Raw genomic sequence first — 21638 nt, 5'->3', positions numbered from 1 at the left:
GACAATAATAACAACTGGGTCCCAGTGATAGTCCACATGTGGGTATGGCTATGGGGTGGGCCCCCTATGCAGATCCAGCACTGGATCTGGCTCAGGCTGACAATGGGAACTCCATTTCTGCTTCCATCTTCCACGGGGCAGCAGCTCCTGGGCCTGGACATTTGATATACCACCCAACAGCCTGGGTGGAGATGATTTATACCAATCCTAGTAAGCCTGAGACTCAGAACATTTTTATTTGAGAAGAGGCACTAGACAAGGTTCTCCTTTATCACCCCCATCATTTGCCTTCTCCACAGAGCCCTGGCTGAGGCCATTAGATCTTGGGAAGCACGAGAAATGGTTAAGACAGAGAGAGGAGGATGTAAAATTTACTTGACAATACGCTGACAATGTAGCCATCCTTTTACAAGACCCAATGAAGTCTGATGGGCAGCTTTTAAATCTGATATATGAATGCAACTGCATCTCAGCATACAGATTACATAGGATTGAGACACGTTTAATGGCCTATAATCACAACAAAGGCCCAAGTGAGAGAAGATCTAACTTGATGTACAAGTTAAAAAATGCCATGGATGCCCTACAATTGACAATTCTCCCTAAAATTTTATTTCTGTTTCTGAATGTACCACTGAGAGTGCTACCAAATATATCTGAAGAGTGGCAAATATGTTTCTAAATTTTGCATGGAACGGAAATAAAAGTTTTTAGCTGTATTATTAGGATATTAACTTTCAACACATGGCAGGGAGGGGGAGCTATTGTAGTCTGCCTTGGACACCCTGTTATGTGGGGAAAGGTGAGATATAAAACCCACAAATAATTTTAATAGTGTTTTAAAATTTTGTATTTTAATAATAGTTGCCTACCTTTTCATAGAGTGCTGTGTTTGCAGAGCTTGATTCACTGGAGAACTGCTTCGGGGTGAGCAGCAATTTTAACATTCTAATGTTGGGGGCAACTTCCTGATCTGTGAATGTTTTGGGGAAAACTTGGGGAGTCCCACCCTGAGAGTTCACTGCTCAATGCAGATGCAAACTGTTATGAAGCATAATATTGCCTCCTTGAATGACACCCTCTGGTTCCCACCCACTGCCTCAGGCTCCCACTGGCTCCCCCTTGCAGCAAAGTCAAAGGCCAGAGGAAGAAGAGGACGGGGGGGGGGGGCTCCAAACCTCCACCAGGCTGAACTACTGCAGCTGGCTTAAGGTAAAGGTACCCCTGCCCGTACGGGCCAGTCTTGCCAGACTCTAGGGTTGTGCTCTATAGGCCAGGAGCCAGCGCTGTCCACAGACACTTCCGGGTCATGTGGCCAGCGTGACGAAGCTGCATCTGGCGAGCCAGCGCAGCACACGGAACGCCGTTTACCTTCCCGCTGGTAAGCGGTCCCTATTTATCTACTTGCACCCAGGAGTGCTTTCGAACTGCTAGGTTGGCAGGCGCTGGGACCGAACGACAGAAGCGCACCCCGCCGCGGGGATTCGAACCGCCGACCATGCGATCGGCAAGTCCTAGGCGCCGAGGTTTTACCCGCAGCGCCACCCGCGTCCTTAGTCTGCCCAAACTCTGCCTGTCCGTCTAGGGGTGGAAGCTGAAGGACACAAGTGGCAGATCAGAAATACGGCAGAGGCCTTGCACTCAGCATTCGTCTCTCAAGAGATTCTCAGTGCACATTCACACGTGGAGCCCCCCCAGGAGGAGGAGGAATGTGCCTGAAAGCCCACCCACCCCCAATTCCAGCCCCTACTCTTTGCACACAATACACCAGGGGGCAGAAGTCAGAATCAGTAGCCAGGCATGGACTACTCCATCCATCCATCCATGCGCACACATGCAGCCACACAAATGCGCATCCACATTGCTTATTGCAAGCAAATAGGCAGACTGCATTTCCTCTAAGGGGGGGGCACCCTCTTTCCATCTCAGGGGACAGGAAAGCTGAGCAGCTGGTCAAACTCCTCCTGGCTCTCTCCTTCTCCCCCCGCCCCACAGGCCCACCTTATACCCCTTTTCCTTTTTCCTCTACTTTTGTTCCAGGAAGTCACGACGTCAAGAGCAAGTCAAAGTCACCGCAGTGCCAGGCACCAAATCTTATCTTCCTGGTGCAGACGCTGCCTCTTGTCGCACGCAGAAGTGCTGGAAGGCACAGGGACAGCCAGCCAAGCACACGTACACACACACACACACACACTTGCACTTCAGCTGGCAACACACCCCACAAGGAGGACTCAGTGGCAAAAGCACACACACACACCCCAAAAAACAACACCCCCCCAGCCTGCCTCATTGGTGCACGGATTAAATCAGTCAGCAGCATGATCCCAAGGGAATGGAGTGATCAGAACTGTCACCTGGAAGAAGTTTGGGGTACAGTGCTTAATTTCTACTGCCAAGAGGTAGCATGCCCACCCCCACTGCAAAAGCCCTTTCAAGCAAGAGTGGAGTCTAAGTGCCATCAGAGGCAATGGCAAGTAGGATGTGTGTGTGTGGGGGGGGGGGGGTAATCCAGCTCAGCTCAAGTTGAATGATTCATTTTGGCATGTAAAACATAACGAATCATGCACATTTAGTAAGCCAGAAAACAACAGGCAGGAATAACAAGAGTGCCTCTAAGCATGTACAGAGTGCGGTTCCCCTTTCCCTTCATACAGACGAGAAGCAATTACGGTCTTCAGGCAGAGAGAAGCGACCCCTAGGAGTTGGCCCACTGGAGGTATGGCAGCTGAATAAACAGGGTGGGGGAACGTGTGCAGAGGAGGCCGGGAAATTAAGCCTTTTGGAGAACATCAAGGGAATTGGAGATATTTAGCTTGGAGAAGAAGAATAGAATGGAGTCCTAGAATTGTAGAGTTGGAAGACAGCCAGGGGCTTATCTAGTCCAGTGTTTCCCATGCTGGGGCCATATGGCTCCCCTGGGGGAACCCAGGCTATTCCAAGAGTGCCACAGGTGAAAATCACGTAAATGGGGGGGGGGGGGCAGAACGAGGCCAGGGGGCTACAGAGGGAAGTGAGAAGTGAAAGGAAAACAAGTCATTTTAAAAATTATGATCAGCTGGCTATCTGCTTGGCCAATCACAAGCGGGTAAGGGAGCGGCCTAGTGCTCCTTGTTGTCACATGCCTTTTCTTGGAGCTGTCCTGGTTTATTTCCAGCAAGAGAGGGTGATTGCTGAGGCTCCCGTTTTAACCAGTAGTGCTGGGCCTGGTGGCAGCCTGGGCCTGACTCTGCAAGGACGGGGTGAAATCTACCCCAGCGCCTAGCCAAGCAGGGACATCTGGTGCTACTGACTCTCATCTAGTAAATAACTAAGAGTCTACTCAGAAGAAAGCCACACTAAGTTCAGTGGGCTTTATTCCCAGGTGAGGGTGTGTGGATCTGTAGTGTTTTATCTAGGCAGCTAAGGCTCCTCCAGATGACAAGAACTTTTCGCACCAGGTCAGTGAGGACCACTTGCTTTTTAAAATTCTCCCACTCCCTGTGCACCTTTTGGATTGTTTCAGTAGGTTTCCCTCTCTGTGTCAAATAACTGGGGTCAAATAAGTGTTTACTTTTTATAATACAGTGGTACCTCGGGTTAAGTACTTAATTCGTTCCGGAGGTCCGTACTTAACCTGAAACTGTTCTTAACCTGAAGCACCACTTTAGCTAATGGGGCCTCCTGCTGTTGCTGCGCCGCCAGAGCACGATTTCTGTTCTCATCCTGAAGCAAAGTTCTTAACCTGAAGCACTATTTCTGGGTTAGCGGAGTCTGTAACCTGAAGCGTATGTAACCTGAAGCGTATGTAACCTGAGGTACCACTGTACATGGAAGATGGTTCTCCCTCGGGGCATTCTGGACTCTCCTTCCTTGGAGATTTCTACAGAGACTGGATGGCCATCTGTCATGGATGCTTTAGCTGAGTTTCCTACATTGCAAGGGGTTGCACTAGAAAGAGGGCCCTTGGGGTCCCTTCCAGCTCTGTGATTCTATGTTTTTCTGCTTCCACAATATTTCAATATGTTCCTATCATTTTATGTAATTGTATTTTGTATAATGTATAAAAATTATAAATAAAGCATGTTCTGTTTACACACAAAACATTTAAATAGCTACCTTTCTACTGGTAGCACAGGGAGGGGGGCATGGGCATAGCCAGGATTTTTGTTGGGGGGCAGGCTTTTGTTAAGGGGGGCAGATTTGTAAAAAAATTTGGTTGATTTTTACTTATTGGGGGAGCAGCTGCCTGTCTTGGCTACACCCATGGGGGGCCACAGGAAGGAAACAAGGTCAGAAGGGGGCCACAGTCAGAAAAGGCTGGGAAGCACTGATCTAGTCCAACCCCCCTCAAAGCAAGAATTTCAACACTAGTCCACCATCCTATTTGAAACCATCCTGGACCCTGCTTAGCTTTGCAAACGTGCCGGCAGTTTTATTGCTGCACCACTAGAAGTGGTCAGACCCTACCTGGAGTCCTGTGTCCAGTTCTGGGCACCGCAGCTAAAGGAGGATATTGACTAGCCAGAAGGTGTGCAGCGAAGGCCAACCAAGATGATCAAGGGCTCCGAAACCAGGCTTTATGAGGAACGGTTGAGGGAGCTAGGGATGTTTGGCCTGGAGAAGAGGAGACTGAGAGGTGACATGAGAGCCATCTTCAAATATCTGAAGGGCTGTCGCATGGCCTCGGCCTAGTATACCTGAAGGAGCGTCTCCACACCCCGCATTCTGCCCAGACGCTGAGATCCAGTGCTGAGGGCCTTCTGGCGGTTCCCTCAACACGAGAAGCAAAGCTACAGGGAACCAGGCAGAGGGCCTTCTCGGTAGTGGCGCCTGTCCTGTGGAATGCCTTCCCACCAGATGTCAAATAGATAAACAACTACCTGACATTTAGAAAACATCTGAAGGCAGCCCTGTTCAGGGAAGTTTTTAATGTGTGACATTTTGATGTATTTTTAAGCAAAAAGCCGCCCAGAGTGACTGGGGAAACCAGCCAGATGGGCTGGGTACAAATAAATTATTATTATTATTATTATTATTATTATTATTATTATTGAAGCCGGAGCAAGTCTGCTTACTGCTGCTCCAGAGGGGAGGAACCACCGAACCAATGGATTCAAATGACAAGGAAGGATATTCCGGCTAAACATTACAAAGAGCCTTCTGACCGTAAGAGCCATTCGACAGTGAAGAGGACACTCTCAGAAGGGGGTAGACTCTCCTTCACTGGAGGCTTTCAAACAGACGTTGGATGGCCATTTGTCAGAGATTCACAGCTAGATTCCTGGATTGGAGAGGGTTGGACTAGATGACCATGGGGGTCCCTTCCAACTCTACGATTCTATGACCCATCGTGCCCACCGCTGCCATGGCTGGGCCCAGCTCCTGATTAAAAATTGCTCTGTCTGGGTGAACAAGGGAGCCGGCAGGTTCCTTGGCGAGAGGAGTCAAGATGCCACCCCCAAGACAAGGGAGGAAGGCGCAGTCTAGGAGATAAGCGGCGGGTGATGGAGTGCCAGACGCCGCCGTCGGCGGGTTTAATCTCAGGTCCCCTGCTCCAGGCAGCACGGAGGGTCATTTTTCTTGGAGATGGATGCTGGGCGCTGGCAGCAGCAATCTCCGCTCGGAGAGGCAAACAGGAGGCCTTTGCTGGAAGCCATGTGAAACCAGCAGCCTCTGGCCTCTCCAGAAAGGCTCCCACTAGCCACGAGGCCCCATTGCCCTTCCAGAGCTGTGGAGAGAACACAGGACTGCTGGTCTGCAAAGCTGAAACCAGGTTATGGGGCATCCTTCCAAAAGCTGCAGAGGCAGGGCAGCCCAGCAAAGAGGCAAAGTGAAGCAGCTGCCTCAGGGTGGGAGACTCAAGACAGATGAAGGGGCAGTGGATCTGACCCCTGAGGAACATGCCACTTGCTGCCTCCTCCACTGCCTGCCTGCTCCTCTCCAGCCGCCTTTTACACACACCTGGGCTGGCACATGACAGAGGGTGTGCACACAGCACAGGTGGAGGCAGAGGAGGAAGCAGCATTTTCTGCCTTGCCTCTGGCGTCAAAACGTCCTGGGCAGGCAGGTATCTGGCATCCCCACCTTGCGCCAAACTCCTGAGAAACACCCACCTCTTCCACTCTTACCTGCCAGGCTACAAATGACAAGTTTCTCCCCGGCCCAACTGTTTGGGAGCAGGGGCAGAAACCAAGACTGTGGTTGTGAGACACATGAGGACGGGTGGATAGGAGAACGGGGCACCTTTTCTTTTATTTGGGGAAGAATCTGCTGTGCTCTGCATGCAGAAAGTCCCTGGATCAGTCCTCAGTAGCATCTCCAGGTGGAGCTAAGAAAGAGCACAGAGTGTGGCTGCCTATGGACCACTTGTTCTCAAGCAGACTTCTGTGGTCATTCTGAGTGCCAGCCCAGAAGGGGATGATGCAATACAGAGGACCCTTCTGGAAGTGGCTGCTTTCCTGGAGGGCAGGGGGCTCCTCTCCAGAAATGGGGAGCAGGTGTCATCCCAAAGACTGCCTCTAAATCACCCCATCCCTGTGAGCGGATGAAGAGGAGCGGGGAGTGTCCTATAGTGAGCTGAAACCAGCTGTCAGTGCTAGAGTCAGACGCAGGTCAGCAACTCAGGGAGCAGGTATCTGTTGTCAATGAAGTTAACTCTCTTTATTCAAGGAAACAAACATACAACTCGGCCTAGCGGTCTCTGCAACACTCCCCAATGGGTCTTTCCCCTACGCAGCACTTGCCAGGACTGAATGTCCCTGCCTTCCACCGTTCCTAAGGCTCCTCCTCTCCCAGATGTTTCCCAACCAGTCTCAAATTGTGTGCACCTCTGAACTCTGTTCTGCTGTTCTCATTACTCTGTGAGTTTTCGGAGAAGTGGGTGGAAGGGAGGTTGTTGCAACAGGAGAGGGAGAGTCTCCAGATTCTTGAGCAGTCTCTTGACACCCCCATCCTCTGCTTCAGCCTCAGAGTCTGGGCTGCTCCCTGTCACCAGCTCTTCCTGCTCACTAAAGCCTGTTGCCCCTTTGGCACCCAGCCCCTGCTCCCAAACTTCTCCCTCTGATCTCTCCTTGGTGTCCCACCACCAATCCCCTGGCTCTGACTCTTCCTCCTCTGGGGTTTCCCTTAGGGGTTCCCCGGCTGGTGTCCAGCCAGACCCTGGCACCAGCACCCTGATGGAGCAGAGGACTCAGGAGAAGTTAACCCTTTTCTATGTGTGCATAGTGCAGAGAGAGATGTTGTACCACTTACACACATCGCCATAAGGAAGGAAACACATCAATAAAGAAGAGGAGGAGGTGACAGATTTGCACAAAGTTTACATGTGCTAATGTAGAGTTATAGATGCGATTTTGGAAATAAAGACTATAATTTAAATTGTAATACAGGGCATCTCACTGTAGTGGAGGAATTTAAAACTGTGACCAGGTGAGTGCTGTGCCCAGGTGGTCCTTTCAAGTATTTAGATTTAGACAGTCCTTCAAAAAGAGGACATTCCTCTGTAAAGCAGGACTGAAAGGAAAAGCAGTCAAGGAGCACTTCTAGACCAGTTTACCGAGCATTTTTTCAACACATAATGAAACCTGATAGATTGTTTCTGATAAAGTCAAGAAGGTTTGTGGCAAATACTTAGGGCATGTGGGAGCTGCAACAAAATGTTGAAGTGTGAAGTTCTCCAGCCATCCGCCCCACCCCATACCACTGCCACCTTTCCTACCCCCTCAGCAATCAGTCCGAATTTTTATATTTTTTAGGCCATCAAATGGCCAATATAAAGCAAAACACTCAAAACATGGTTAAAATGTAATGACCACCTGTCACAATTCCACAGCATTGCAAAATACTGAATAATAATTAACATTTTTATGATATTATGTAACATGTAATAAAAGAGGCAAACCCCTACCCTGTATAATTCAGCCCCCACCCCTGTCACCGCCCCCTTATTATCTGGCACATTCTTCCTCCGCTTTCATTGCTCCAGATCCAGATAGCTGCCAGCCAGGTGGGACTCAGCCCTTCCCTTTATGCACAAGAAGATTCCCACACCCCAAGGGGCAGCTCAGCCACCCAGACAACAGCAACTGTACTCTGCAATTCTATGATTCCATCATATCCACAGAAATCGTTTCGACAATTTGTAAAAGTGGTTTTATTGGTTTTACAGTCCGTTGAGATTACCTGTTTTTAGAACAGGCCTTTTTTTCTTTTTCCGGACCTGTTTTAATCTTGTGCAATGCTTTGATGGCTTCATGTTATGAAGCGACTGACCTAGAAGTTTGTGAAACCATGAGAGAAACTAGCATCAAACGTGGTTCCTCTGGGTTTGCCTTGCCAGCCAAAAGGCCAACACACACCCACACCAGGCCTCCAGATACTCTGCTACATGTTTCTGCTGAGGGACATCCAACTCAGAGTAGACCCCATGCGTCTACTCAATTTATCCAACAATCAATTTATCCCACAGACATGCCCTACCAATCAAGTCCAAAGCAGCCTTCGGATCAAGAAATGCACGCTTTCGTACTCTTAATACCCTTATGAAACAACTGAGAAATTGCAAAACATTTATCAACTGTTGGATCTCTTTCCTGAAATCCTGTTTGCTCCTGGGATGGTATATTTGTCTCCTCATCCCAATCCCCCAAATCTCTGCAGCAGATGTTCCACATACAACTTGCTTACAATTTCTTCTTCATTCCAACCCTTGGACAATTATCTCTTCAGACCACCATCTCAGAAGCTTCAGAAACTCTGGAGGGATTCCCTGCACCAGGGGTGGGTTGTCTTATTTCACCACCTGAGGTGAAATGGGAAGGTGCTTGCCTTGTGTGCTGCATGCCGCCTGCCCCCCCCCCGCAGCCCCCCCCCCTGAAGCTTCACCCACTGGGATTGTGCAGCTACAGCTTCTTGGTTCCAGTGAGGTCTTGTGAGAGCCCCGCAATTAGCCAAACGTTTTGGAAACTCCCTACCTCCCTTGCTGCATGCGTCAGATCTGCCCTATACTGTGCATCAGACAGGTTTACATTTCCCTGCTGCAATTATTTATACTTATTTATGTAGCAAAGTTTAGATACCGTTTACCAGAACAAAAGACCTCTAAACCTTTTAACAAGAGTTTATATCCTGTCCTTATTTCTGGGAAGTTTTCCCACATCTTGAGAGAAAATAACCCCTTCCTTTCTTCCTCAAAACACTCCCAACCTTCTCGATTAAACCACGGCTTGTTCCATTTTCTCCTTCCTGGAAACCCTGACTTACTCACCTGCCTCCATCTTAATAATTCAGTAATTTTTTGTTCAAAGCAGAATATTTCCAAGATCTGTGCATGTCACAACTGTGGGTACTTACAGCCAACAATTACTTCCGGGTTAAAGAAAATCCCCAAATCTAATTCAACCCTCCTCTGTGACACCGCTCCTATGTTTCTCCCAAGATGGATACCTGGGCATCGGCCGGGTCCCTATATCCGCTGCACGCACACACACACTCCACAATTTTAAAGAGAAAGGTTGATGGTCAATTTCTGGTACCGGGAGGACTTGAAGTGGCCACACGATCCAGCATACCTGCTTCTTCTCTGGTAAAAATAAATTAAAAAAGCAAAATCTCCCCTCCCCATGCCCCTCATACAACAAATTAATATAAAGCAAGGGTCAGCAAACTAAGGCCCGGGGGCTCAATGCGGCCCCCCAGCCTCGTAAATCCGGCCCACGCTGAGAAGCCAGAACCCACAACGAAGCCAAGACTCCTGGCGATGGGAGGAAGAGGCCAAGGGGCGGCGGCTCTGCCAATCAAACACCGTGCCTGGTTTACCTCAGCACGGTGTGGGGACATCTCTGCCAATCAAACACCGTGCCTGGTTTGATTGGCAGAGCTGTCGCCGCTCAGCCTCTTCCTCCCGCTGCCACCACCACCATCCTGGTGCTCCTGTGGGCCAGAGAGAGGAGTGGACGAGCTTGCTCTGCTACCCGCTTCACAAGAAGCTGCAGCAGCGGTGGTGGTGGTGGTGGCAGCAGCCCCTGGGGAGGCAAGTGAAGCACCTTCTTTCTCTGGACAGGGAGAAAGCCCATTTCGCGCCACTGCCGCCAGCCCTTCGGCGAATGAGGCAGGCGGCAAACCGAGAAGGCGGCTGGGGCTGGGGTGTATGTGCTGATATAAAGACATCAGAAGAGCTTGCTGGATCAGGCTGAAGGGGACCATGCAGTCCAGCATCTTGTTCTCACAATGGCCAATCAGATGCCTGTGCAAAACCGGCCAACAGGACCCAAGCACAAGAGCCCTCTCCCCTGCTGTGGTTTGCAGGCATTTAGAAGCGTTGCTGCCTCTGGCTGTGGAGGCAGAGCCTATCTTTCCTGGCTAGTAGCCATTGACAACCCTCTCCTCCATGAATTTGTCCAATCCTCTTTGACAGCTATTTAAGTTGGGTGGCCATCACTGCCTCCTGCAAGAGCAAGCTCCACGGTTAACTATACCTGAAGGAGCGTCTCCACCCCCATCGTTCTACCCGGACGCTGAGGTCCAGTGCCGAGGGCCTTCTGGCGGTTCCCTCGCTGTGAGAAGCCATGTTACAGGGAACCAGGCAGAGGGCCTTCTCTGTTGTGGCACCCGCCCTGTGGAATGCCCTCCCACCAGATGTCAAAGAGAAAAAACAACTACCAGACTTTTAGAAGACATCTGAAGGCAGCCCTGTTTAGGGAAGCTTTTAATGTTTAATAGACTATTGTATTTTAATATTCTGTTGGAAGCCACCCAGCGTGGCTGGGGAAACCCAGCCAGATGGGCGGCGTATAAATAATAAATTATTACTGTATTATTATTATTATTTAGTTACAATATGTACAAATTTGCTTTACTTAATAAACCCATCAGAGCTTCACCAGCATCTGAAGTTCCTGCAAATATTCTGCCCCTCACTGAGAGGGTCCCTCCCTCTCTTTCTCTCCCAATTCTTGCATGGGAATCTCCTGCAGGTAACACTGGACCCAACTGGTCCAAAAAATAAATAAATCTCAACTTTGGGCCTTGTGGTCAACGGAGAGTGATGAAGTCGGATGTACAATAAAACTGTAATTTCATAGAATCATAGAGTTGGAAGAGACCCTGAGGATCAACTAATCCAACCCTCTGCAATGCAGGAATATGCAGCTGTCCCATATGGGGATCAAACCGGCAACCTTGGCATTATCACCACCATACTCTAAACAAATGCGGCCTTAACTGTCCAAAGGACATATTGCTATCCACTTTCCAAACCTGCAATATTTTTGCCCTTATTGATGTTGAAACTTAGTAGGTCTAATCCACCACTGGGGTCTCTTGTTTTTCCTTGATGCTGCTGGCACCAAAAAAAAGTAATATATCCAGGAAAATCAATATTATCTAGAGCCCAAGTTTCTTGCAATAGGATCAGTTCAAACTCCCTTAGGAACTTCCCCTATCACTTCATCCACCCAGCTCTGCTCCGTGACGCAGGCTCTTAATCTTATCCTCACTTAACCTCCCCTGTGATAAGGAAAACTCATCCACCCCCAAAGGCATCCGCTCCAACCCATCCATGCTATGAGCAATGGCCCCACTCGACTCCTCGCAATTCTTTCGTTCTGTTCTTTAGCTTATTTCTGCTTACACCTGCTCAGCATCAGTCACTATAAAAGGGGACTCTACACACCTGATCCAGAATGGGCATTTCTACTTTAACTCTATTCATCATTTCTGTTCTTGACAAGGAAGTGATCCAAGAGAGCCTAGTTCATTAGGAGCTTAGCTACCTGAAGATCTGCCATTCCTCAGGGCTTGGCTGTTTTCCTATTAACAAAGTAGGTGGAAGTTCCCTGGATACAGAATCATTGGGCATCCCCCAAGTCTATTACTACCCTAACAGAGATTGACCTACCTCTTGATATTGAACACTGGATGATTGACTTGATGGGTGCCTTTGCGAGGGCAGCTACCAAAACTAGGAGTTTATTCTCTAGTGTTGATAATCTAAACAAGAGTGTTTTTAGTTCAAAAATGTGGAAGAAGTAGGCATAATACATCAATAGCTTCTCCTCCAAGGGCTCCAGGGCCTTGGACATTATATATCTGAGAGGTAGTGTGGTGTAGTGGGTAGAGTGTTGGACTAGGACCTGGGAGACGGGTTCAAATCCCCACTTGGCCATGAAGCTCACTGGGTGACCCTGCCTTTGCAGCCTAACCTACCTCCCAGGGTTGTTGTGGGATTAAATTAGGAGGGAGAGAACCATGTCCACCACCTTGAGCTCCTTGGAGAAAAGAGATGGGATGTAAATGCAATTAATAATAATATACGTGTTTGTGTGCTTTGGACTTACCCTTTTCTCTTGACTGCAGTTTGTTTTAACTGATTTTAATATATTTTCAAATCATTGTAACCTGCCCTGTTGTGACCTCATGGGGGTGGCCAAGTAAGAAACCCAGTAAATATAGCAACCAGAAGCATCTGAACCTTAGCCTAACCTGAAACAGAACCTACGATAGACTTTGGAGAGCCCAGAGAACAGCTGGAATATCCCAGCAGATTTAATCCTCTGGGAGCTCACTCTCTGTGTGGATAACTCTGGCTTTTCTCAGAGTTGGTCCCCAAAGAGAAGAATCCCTTCACATTTCAAAAAGGGCTCTTTATAGAATCATCCAATACTCAAGACGGAATAGGCCCTTATTTATATAATGTGTGTCTTCCCTCTAAGAAACAGAACTTTGATGTTTGAAAGGATAAATAACATCTCTTTGCCAGAGCTCTGCCTTGCAAACTCTATTTCCGTAAGATTTATTTTACTTTTGAGTATACCAAGAAGGTCACTTAGATGCTAAGCAGCCAACCACCTTGAGCCCCAATGGGGAATTCCCTTAAAAGCAATGGGGCTGCTAGGCCAATGAGTGGTCACGGGCCAGGGGGCAGCTAAGTTGTTCTAGTTTTCTCCCCATCTCCCTCCTTGCAAAGCTTCTGTGGACACTTAAGCACTGCAATTTTATGAAGAGCATGCAACTACTGTACACTGAGAAGAGTCTTTTTCTTTGTATAAACAGCATACTTTATCTTATAACCCCCAGAGTGGGGCCTGCTGGATCAGGCTGAAGCCCCGTCTAAGCCAGCATCCTGTTCTCCCCAACCAACCAAAGACGCCTACAGTATTTTTAAACCTAAACAAAAAAAACAGGAAGGCAAAACCTCTCTCCTGCTCTCAAACATAGACACACATATCCTACAGTTCCAATAATACACAAGTGTTGAAGCTTGAAATGAATACAGAAGCCACCCGCTGTTTATTCTCCCAATTCCCCCCCCCCTCTGTTCACAAAAATAACTGCAAATGATCAAGTTAAAAATAGATACTGTAGAAATATACTCACACACTCTGTCCACCATTGCTCTCTATGAATGAATGAATGAATAAATAAATAACTCCAGCTGCTCAAACCAGCAACCACGCCCACCCGGGGCCAGCGAGAAAGAATGCGCATGGAGGAGTGGGCGTGGCTTTCAAGGAAGCAAGCTCTGAGCATGCCCAGAGTACATTTCAAGGCAGCCTCTTTGCCTTGGATTAAGCGAAGCTGAGAGGGGCAGAGACCCGACTGGCCCGAAAACAGGAAAGGGACAGAAAGTTTTTACCAGCTTCTCTGTGTTCAAACAGAAGTATAAGATGTCATAGGAAAGAGTGTGTGGCTTTGACATTTTTGTTTTGTTTTGGCCGGAGCCCACTCAGTAGGCAGTAACCCTAAACCACTCTGGGAGCTCTCAGTTAACTGCCCCCACCTGCTAAGGCTTCTCAAACTCATGCAACTACTTGTCATCTATTACAATTTTAATTTCTTTTCTTTGGCTGGTTTCAATGTCTCATGTTGATGCATTTAGGATTGTGTCCAATTCTATCTACTACTCACATGACGCTGATGGACATGAATGAACTTCGGTTCATTAATTTCAATGGCCCAACTCTTGAGTAGAACCAGTGCTTTTTTTCTTTAAAAACCCATTTAGGGTAAGGTTACCAGATATTTTCCAATGAATCCGAGGCCACTTTTCAACTTCAATGGATTTTGTATGGGGACTGATTTGTAAATGCAGGGACTGTCCCCAGGAAATGGGGACGTCTGGTAGCCTTCGTTTAGGGGTACTCTCATTTTCCTACTCATATTGAAATACTGCCCCCAATGAGGCTAAGCTTAGATTCACAAAATGTTTAGGGGTATGCATGACCCTGCATCCCCCCCCAGAAAAAAGCCCTGAGTAGAACTGAATTGGTTACAGCCTCTAGTTTGTATTGTTTTATTCAGATAGTTTCAACAAGGCAACCAAGTTATTAAGCTTATCCTCTTTCCGAGTTAATTTGCAGTGAATCTACTGGGCAGTTCTAGCAGTTAATAAAGTTCTGAAAAGAGGGAACCCCCTGACCGTGCCGTCTCAAGTGAAGAATTTGAGGTCAATATATGACACAGAGAGGGAGGAAACATCAGCAGAACACAGAAAGTCAACACTGATTACTTGTGGAAATATGACATGAGTCTACCTGTGGTGTAACAGTGAAAAAAGCAACTATCATTTTCAACTATAATGAAGATGGCAGTCTTCTGGACTGTGGACAGGTTTAGATTAAGAGCATGAGAAGCATCTGCCACACGGTTAGTTAGAATGAAATTGCATAAAATGAACTGAAAATATCAACTGGTAAAACACATTAGAATACAGTTGGGGAGAGGAAAACCTATTAAAACAGAATTATTACATTTTTCTGATAACCTATGGGACCCCAACCCAACCCCAACCCAACCCCTCATAACACTTTGACTATTGGGATTATGGAACGCCAGTCACTAGCTGGGACCCACCCTGAGTGAACACATGGTTTCAACTCACAGAGCAGCTGGATACTCCAGCAGGTAGAGGTTACTTGCCCAGTCCCCCAGACACATTCTGAGCCCACTGAGCATGATCTGTTCTGTTTGTGCTATTTCTGCAGAGTCCTCCCCCACCTCTGCCAGCTTAGGTTTTTGTTCTATTTTCTTGTTCATACTTTTGCAGACCATTGGCTTCCTCCAGCACTTGTGTGCCTCACTGGTACCATTCTGGGTACCTGGACTTTGGAAATAGAGGGAATTGTCAGAGGCAAATTTAGGAGAGTGCAACTGGTTTCCCCGCACTGGGCACTGAGCCGAGAGACCGCCACAGGGGGGACCACAACAGTGATGCAGAATGCAAGGCGAGAGGGCTGGGGGGGGGTACCAAAATTTGGCACTGCACAGGGCGCCGCTGAAATTTGAAAGCCCAAGGTCTGTCACTGGTATTGTTCCAGTATGCCTATGTTACAGATCTGCAACCACTCTGAAATGGGTTGACATTTGCAGCGCAACAGGGTTGGACAGACCATTTATCTGCCTGGGGATGGCTGTCCTGACACCTCTGTGCCTCTGCTCGTCTAGTGTGTCTTATGTCCCGTCCCCCCGCCCCCGCCTGCCCCAAAACATACCACTTCTACATCAAATGTGCCATTGCTTCTGCAAAAGAGGCTCTTGATCTGTCTCATAGTGAGCATAAAGGCTACCAACTTGCACATTAGAAAAGGGCTGCATTCAAATGAGCAGACCCATTTTCTGCCTCCAAGGAAAAACAAGCCTCAGCCCTGCAGGGCTTAGGTTAAGATCTCAGCTTCACAAAAGGGACGACACAGTCCCAGCTTCTTCATCATCATCATTATCTTCTTGGTCTTCATAATCTTCTTTTGGAGTTGGCAGGTGGTGGGCTCTGTGGAAGTTACGTTGCTTTAGCACTGCTGCCCACATGTGATGCAGCCAGATAAAAAGAATCTGGACTGAAGGAAAGTGTAATTGCCCTCCAGCATGCTTCAAGGATAAAATTATGTGGCAGAACAGAATAAAGGAACCAGAGCAAAGAAAACCCAATTGAGAACTTTCCTTTTGAACAATCTTCGCACAACCAAGACATGGTGGGAAGCAGACAGACAAGCGCTTTGACCAGCGAGAGCCTGTCCGAGTTTGGGCATTGCACTACCAAGTGAGCACTGTGTGCTTCTGCAGGATTTCTGGGCATTGCTCTACAAAGGGGGCACCGTGTGCTGTTGCAGATTTTTTAGCAATGCGCCTGACTTGCTGGTTCTCACTTCTTCCCATGATCACCGAACCTTCCAGCTATCCATGTGGCAAATGCCAGATCTGATGACCAGCTTCACTCCTCAGAGAGTCATTTAGCCAAAGCGGTGAGCCTCTTTACGGCATGGGATTGCATTGTATCGGTTTCTGATTGTCTAGCCGCTCTCGGCCAGGGGAGAGGAGGTGGTGGTGGTGATGCTAATAATGGCGGACTGAGATACGGAGGAGATTTGTCTGTTTTGGTACAGGGGGCGTCAGAAGTGGGAAGTGCCATTTCTCAGAACAGAAGGCAGCCCTGTGAGCAGCGCCCGAATCAACCAGCCTGGGTGCTATTTTTGGAATTCCTGCCCCGAGGCTCATGTGAACGTCTTCCTGCACATCGGTGCCACTGGAGGGTTCCCTCTGGATGCAAATAGCAGCTTTGAAGGGAGAGAAGGAGGGGGGCAATTTTCTTTGGGACCTTGACAGGGTGGAAAGGATTCATATCCCCCCCCCCCCCTGACTTGCTCCCCTGTGTTCCTGACACATTTAGTTTGGCCCATAGTGAGTGAATTTAATTTACTGGCAGCCAAGCACAAACTCTCTTTTGCGGGAACGTATCAAATCTCCCAGACTCTTGGGGTGAGACTTTCCACACATCTCCTTCCCTAAGAATCACCCGAAAAGCATTTGCACCACACATGGAGTCTCCCACACACAGGGGGTTACAAAAGAGGCAGCTTTGGAGGTCAAGAGCAGCACTTCTAAATGGCTCTGGAAAGAAATTAGCCCATGCCTTCTTGTCCTTGTTAACAATCTAGCCACCACATTCTGTCAAAGTTTCTAAGCCACCTTCAAGGGCAGTCCCAGAAACAACGCCTTGCCGTAATCTAACCTGAATGCTACCAGAGTGCAGACAACCAAAGCAAGGTTATCATCCAGCTAGGGTTGCAAATGAGCTACTAGCTGAAGCTGCCAGAAGGCCCTCCATGCCACAGAAACCACTTGCGCCTTCAGTGAAAGTGCTGGATCCGAGAGTGCCGCACACCTGCTCCATCAAGGGGAGTCCAGAGCAGGATGCATCACACTCATCCGTACGGAGGGGCCACCCACTAAAAGTGTCTCCATCTTATCTGGACTGAGCTTCAGTTTGTTGGCTCACATCCAGTCCATTACCAGGCACTGATCGAGCACATTCAGCGCCACACCTGCTTGAGCTGCAAAGGAGAAGCAGAGCTGCATGTCAACAGCATATTGATGATAGCACACTCCAGAGCTCCTTTCTCCGTGGGTTTATGTAAATGTCAGGCAGCATGGGGAATAAGATCAAACCCTGAGGAACCCTACTCTGAGACCCCACGGGGCCAAATCATGTCTCCCAAGCACCCACTTCTGGAGACAACCGTGCAAATACAATTGGAACCAAAAGGTGAATGCCACATCTAAGATTAACCACACATGCTGTGCAAGTCTATGCAAGTCTACTCTGAATCAAGCCACAGCGAAACTTTTTTTGGGGGCAGAACCCCCTGTGTCCCCTGTTGCCCAACACGACAACTTCGTGGGAAGGCAAACGCTACACATGAACATGCATCATAACAGCCTGACTTCTGGATCCAGCCAAATGAGGCCCATCTCGTCAAATCTCCTGTTCTCACTGTGACCAACTGGATGCCCCAATGGAAAGCCCAGCACAGCACGACAGCAACACTCTTGCCACTTGTGATTCCCAACAACTGCTATTTAGAGTATGCTGAGTACTGACTCCACATGGAATTCTCCTTTTTCACACACTGGGTCAGCATCTTTGTCAAATCATCCACTGTGACCTCACAGTCTCATTCCTGGTTAGTCACTGCTAGTGCAGATCCCATGAGCATCTTGTTGGTGGCAAGGGAAAAAACAGGCATAAAAAGAAGAATTCCCTGGATGCCAAGATCCAGGTTTGGGGCAAGTACTCTTTGGTGAGAGAACACCAGCAGAGATATAAAATCACAAAATATGCAGCAAAGGAAAGCGTGGAAATATAGGGTGTTAGATCTTTAAAATATGCCTTTCATCAAACAGTAGAAGAAGAGTTTGGATTTGATATCCCACTTTATCACTATCATAAGGAGTCTCAAAGCGGCTAACAATCTCCTTTCCCATCGTCCCCTAAAAACAAACACTCTGTGAGGTGAGTGAGGCTGAGAGACTTCAGAGAAGTGTGACTGGCCCAAAGTCACCCAGCAGCAGCATGTGGAGGAGCGGGGAAGCGAACCCAGTTCACCAGATTACGAGTCCACCGCTCTTAACCACTACACCATGCTGGCTCTAGAGTTGGAAGGGACCTCAGGCTCATCTAGTCCAACCCCCTGCAATTCAGGATTCTCAACTAAATCATCCATGACAGATGGCCATCCAGTCTCTGCTTAAAAACCTCCAAGGAAGAAGAGTCTACAATTTCTTGTGGGCGTCTGCTCCACTGTCAAAAAGCTCTTACTGTCAAAAAGTTCTTCCTGGTGTTTAGCTGGAATCTCCTTTCTTGCAACTTAAAGCTGTTCATTCAAGTTCTACCCTCCAGAGCAGGAGAAAACAAGCTTGCTCCATCTTTCATGTGACAGCCCTTTAGATATTTGAAGATGACTAGCATATCTCCTCTCAGTCACCTCTTTTCCAAGCTAAACATACCCAGCTCCCTCAACTATTCCTAATAAGGCTTGGTTTCCAGACATTTGATCATCTTGGTCACCCTTGTGAGTTCCAAAACTTCCCTCTTCCCTTAGAATAGAAAGAGACCACACATTTGGTAAATTAAAAATGGTTCACTAACAAACTCTCCAAATGTCAGATTCATATGTTTTCCCAGGCAGCATTCAGAAAAAAGGTGCACAGGCAGTAAAACGTGGCTAAGTTACAGTGGTGAAAGTTCCTAAATTATTGGTATAGGAAAGAGAGCCAGTCACTTTCTTGATTGTCAGGGATAATGGGGGCGATGTGATATAGTTACTGGCTCACATGAGTGTGCATGGAAGAGTTACCTGTGTCCTGAGCTCAAGTTACCATTGATGGGATTTAGCAGGCTTATAGCAGCATTTGCTTCCTCCCTCTTTCTCTGCTTCCTACAAGAAACTGCAGCCAAGCATGGCTCCCAAGTGCAAGGGAAACCACATGAATAGAAAATCTTTCTAAAATGAGATTTTTACAAAGACTGTGTGATTCTTTTATAAAGAAACCAAGTTCTTTCTTTTAAAGTCATTTGAGAACTTTTTTATTCTTTATTTCACTGCCAACAGCAGAGACTTATCTGCTGTAATTTCTGAAACTCTGTGAGTAAAATCTTCATTTATTTGCAAAGCTGAGTTTCTGTGATTTATTCCTGCCGAAGTATTTTTGCAGGGAACATTTGTATAAAGGCGGATGAGGGCAGATGTAAATCAAACAAGTTTTAATGGGCTTGGAGCAATCATCATTGTGCTAAACCTACTATGGGAAAGTAAGAATCTCTCTTCCAAACCTCTGTCTCCAACAGGGGAAACCCAGCAGGTCTCCTGATACCTTTGGACTAACCTATCCCATCATCAATGGCCATCAGCTAGGTTGACTGGGGATTGTGGGAGCTGGAATTCAACAACGCCTCGAGGGCCCCACAGATGTTCCCCTGTCCCTGCTCTATGGAGTTGGAAATTAAATATGAACATCACAAGGAGGGTTTGCCCCAGCTGGAGTAGAGGGCATATTTCTGCACTTGTCAGCCCAGCCCACGACCTCGGGTTGCGAATGTTGTATGGAGCATCATAAGTGTGCATGGTGTTTTCAGAGAGTACCAATCTCTGTCCCACAAGGAACTTGCAAATTTGACAAAAAGGAGACAAGAGGGGAGAGGAGGCAGGTGGGGGAGAGAAACAATGGATCCAGGTGCTTCGGTTGCATGAGCTTAAGCCAACCTCCCCCCCCCCAACCTGCTGCCATTCCAGCTGCTTTGGACTGCAACTCCCATCAAGCCTTGCAGACAACACAGCAGTGCTCCCAGCATCATACAGCTAGCTGTGCTGCTTGGTGCTGATGGGAGTTGCGGTCGAAAACAGCCAGCTTTAACTAAGTTACAGGCTGAGTTGCAGCCTGGGAATCATTCTTTTAGCACGATGCAATGCAACACACCCCGATTTTGGCACATCTAATTCAGATCAGAGGTGGGGGGGTTGGAGACTGACATTCCCAGAGCTCCCACTTTAGTTTCTTAGCACACAACAGAAAGGGCTGGAAATGTTATCAAAGGGTAGAGGAGTACCATGTTTCTGGAAGCTGAATGCACACACCCAACAAGGAGGAGAACAGCTGGGATGTGCACAGTTGCCGTTTGAAATTCAAGGATAGAAATCGCCTAAGTGGAACTTCCATATCAAGAGAAAATGAGACCATGTAGACTCACGGTGTCCCAAAGAAAAGCACCTCTCCTACCCCAGCTCTGCCAAATGCCTTCACACAGATGCCTCCCCCAACCTACAAAAAAGCCTCTGCTGCCTCAGAGCAGGTCTCCCCTCCCAAATACTAGGAACAAAAAGAAAATGGTCTGTGTAACTTCCCCCACACCCCCAGCCAGCAACCCCATACAAGGAGAGCCCTGCCCTTTGCACTTTATGGAGCACAGATCAGATCCTAACAGGATTGCCAAACAGTACCCACCCCAACGCCACAAAACAAACACTTGTTTGGATCTCACAGCAACCATCTGATCAACACACAGCAATCCCCCTTCTCACCCCACCCCAAAACCCCTTTCCAAGCAGAACATTAGGTATCAGAATGGCAAGGAAAGGCGCCTCTACTCACCTTCCAACGTTAGCTCTTCTGTGGGGATCCAGCAAGGCAGGCAGAGAGTTGGGGAAGGAAAAAGGAGAGAGAGAGAGTCAGGAGCAAGCAAGGAAAAGACCCAGCAACAGAAGGACAGGCCAGCATCTCACGTAGACCTAGACTCAGGCTGGAATCCTGGAGAGCCACACCTGCCAGTCAGCGAAGGCAATACTGAGCCATATACTGTTTGTCAATGTTTATGAATGCTCATTTACTGCTATTTGTTCACTTCTTGTGAGATAAAGAGATCCTGCTGCATTCCTTCGCTCCAGAGGAATAGCCAGCCTCATCAAAGAATCACAAAGCATCCTACCCAGCCAAGTCATATTCTAAAGCGTTGTTGTGCTTTTATTTTTGTTTGCATTTTCTGAATTTTAGGGGGTTTTACTACAATGTTGTATTATTGACATGTTTTGCTTCCATTGTTAGCATTTGTTGCCTTGAGAAGAGTTTGTCAAGAAAGGCAGCCTATAATTAGTAGAAAGAAAGAAAGAGGATGAGGTTTTGAATTCCCTGCTTGGAATTCTGCAGAAAGGAGTCGTGTTTTAGGTGAGAGGACGGAAGCCTCACCCCCAATGCACTGGTAAGAGACACCAGGTCCAAAAAGCATACCCAGAAGGCTGTTGCGAGAAGGAGATGAAACAGTTCTCTTATGAAGAAGCCGACCAACAAATTCACAGAGGACAACAGCTAGCAATGGCTGACTAGTCATGGTGACC

At 47.9% G+C, this 21638-nt stretch overlaps 1 protein-coding gene across 1 annotated transcript in view; it reads right to left on the bottom strand.

Annotated features, from left to right (window-relative positions):
- Window positions 1-21638, bottom strand: part of NRXN2 (neurexin 2) — a 345397-nt gene that overhangs the window by 255339 nt on the left and 68420 nt on the right. Inside the window, exon 3 of the mRNA XM_083417037.1 lies at window positions 20899-20916. Within this exon, the coding sequence (XP_083273163.1) occupies window positions 20899-20916 (18 nt within the window). The remainder of the gene's footprint in view (window positions 1-20898; window positions 20917-21638) is intronic.

Source organism: Podarcis tiliguerta (genome assembly GCF_965153285.1).
Source record: "Podarcis tiliguerta genome assembly, chromosome: 16".
NCBI classification, from domain to species: Eukaryota; Metazoa; Chordata; class Lepidosauria; order Squamata; family Lacertidae; genus Podarcis; species Podarcis tiliguerta.
Note: the sequence above shows the minus strand (reverse complement) of the source record. Positions and strands in the feature narration are given on the sequence as shown.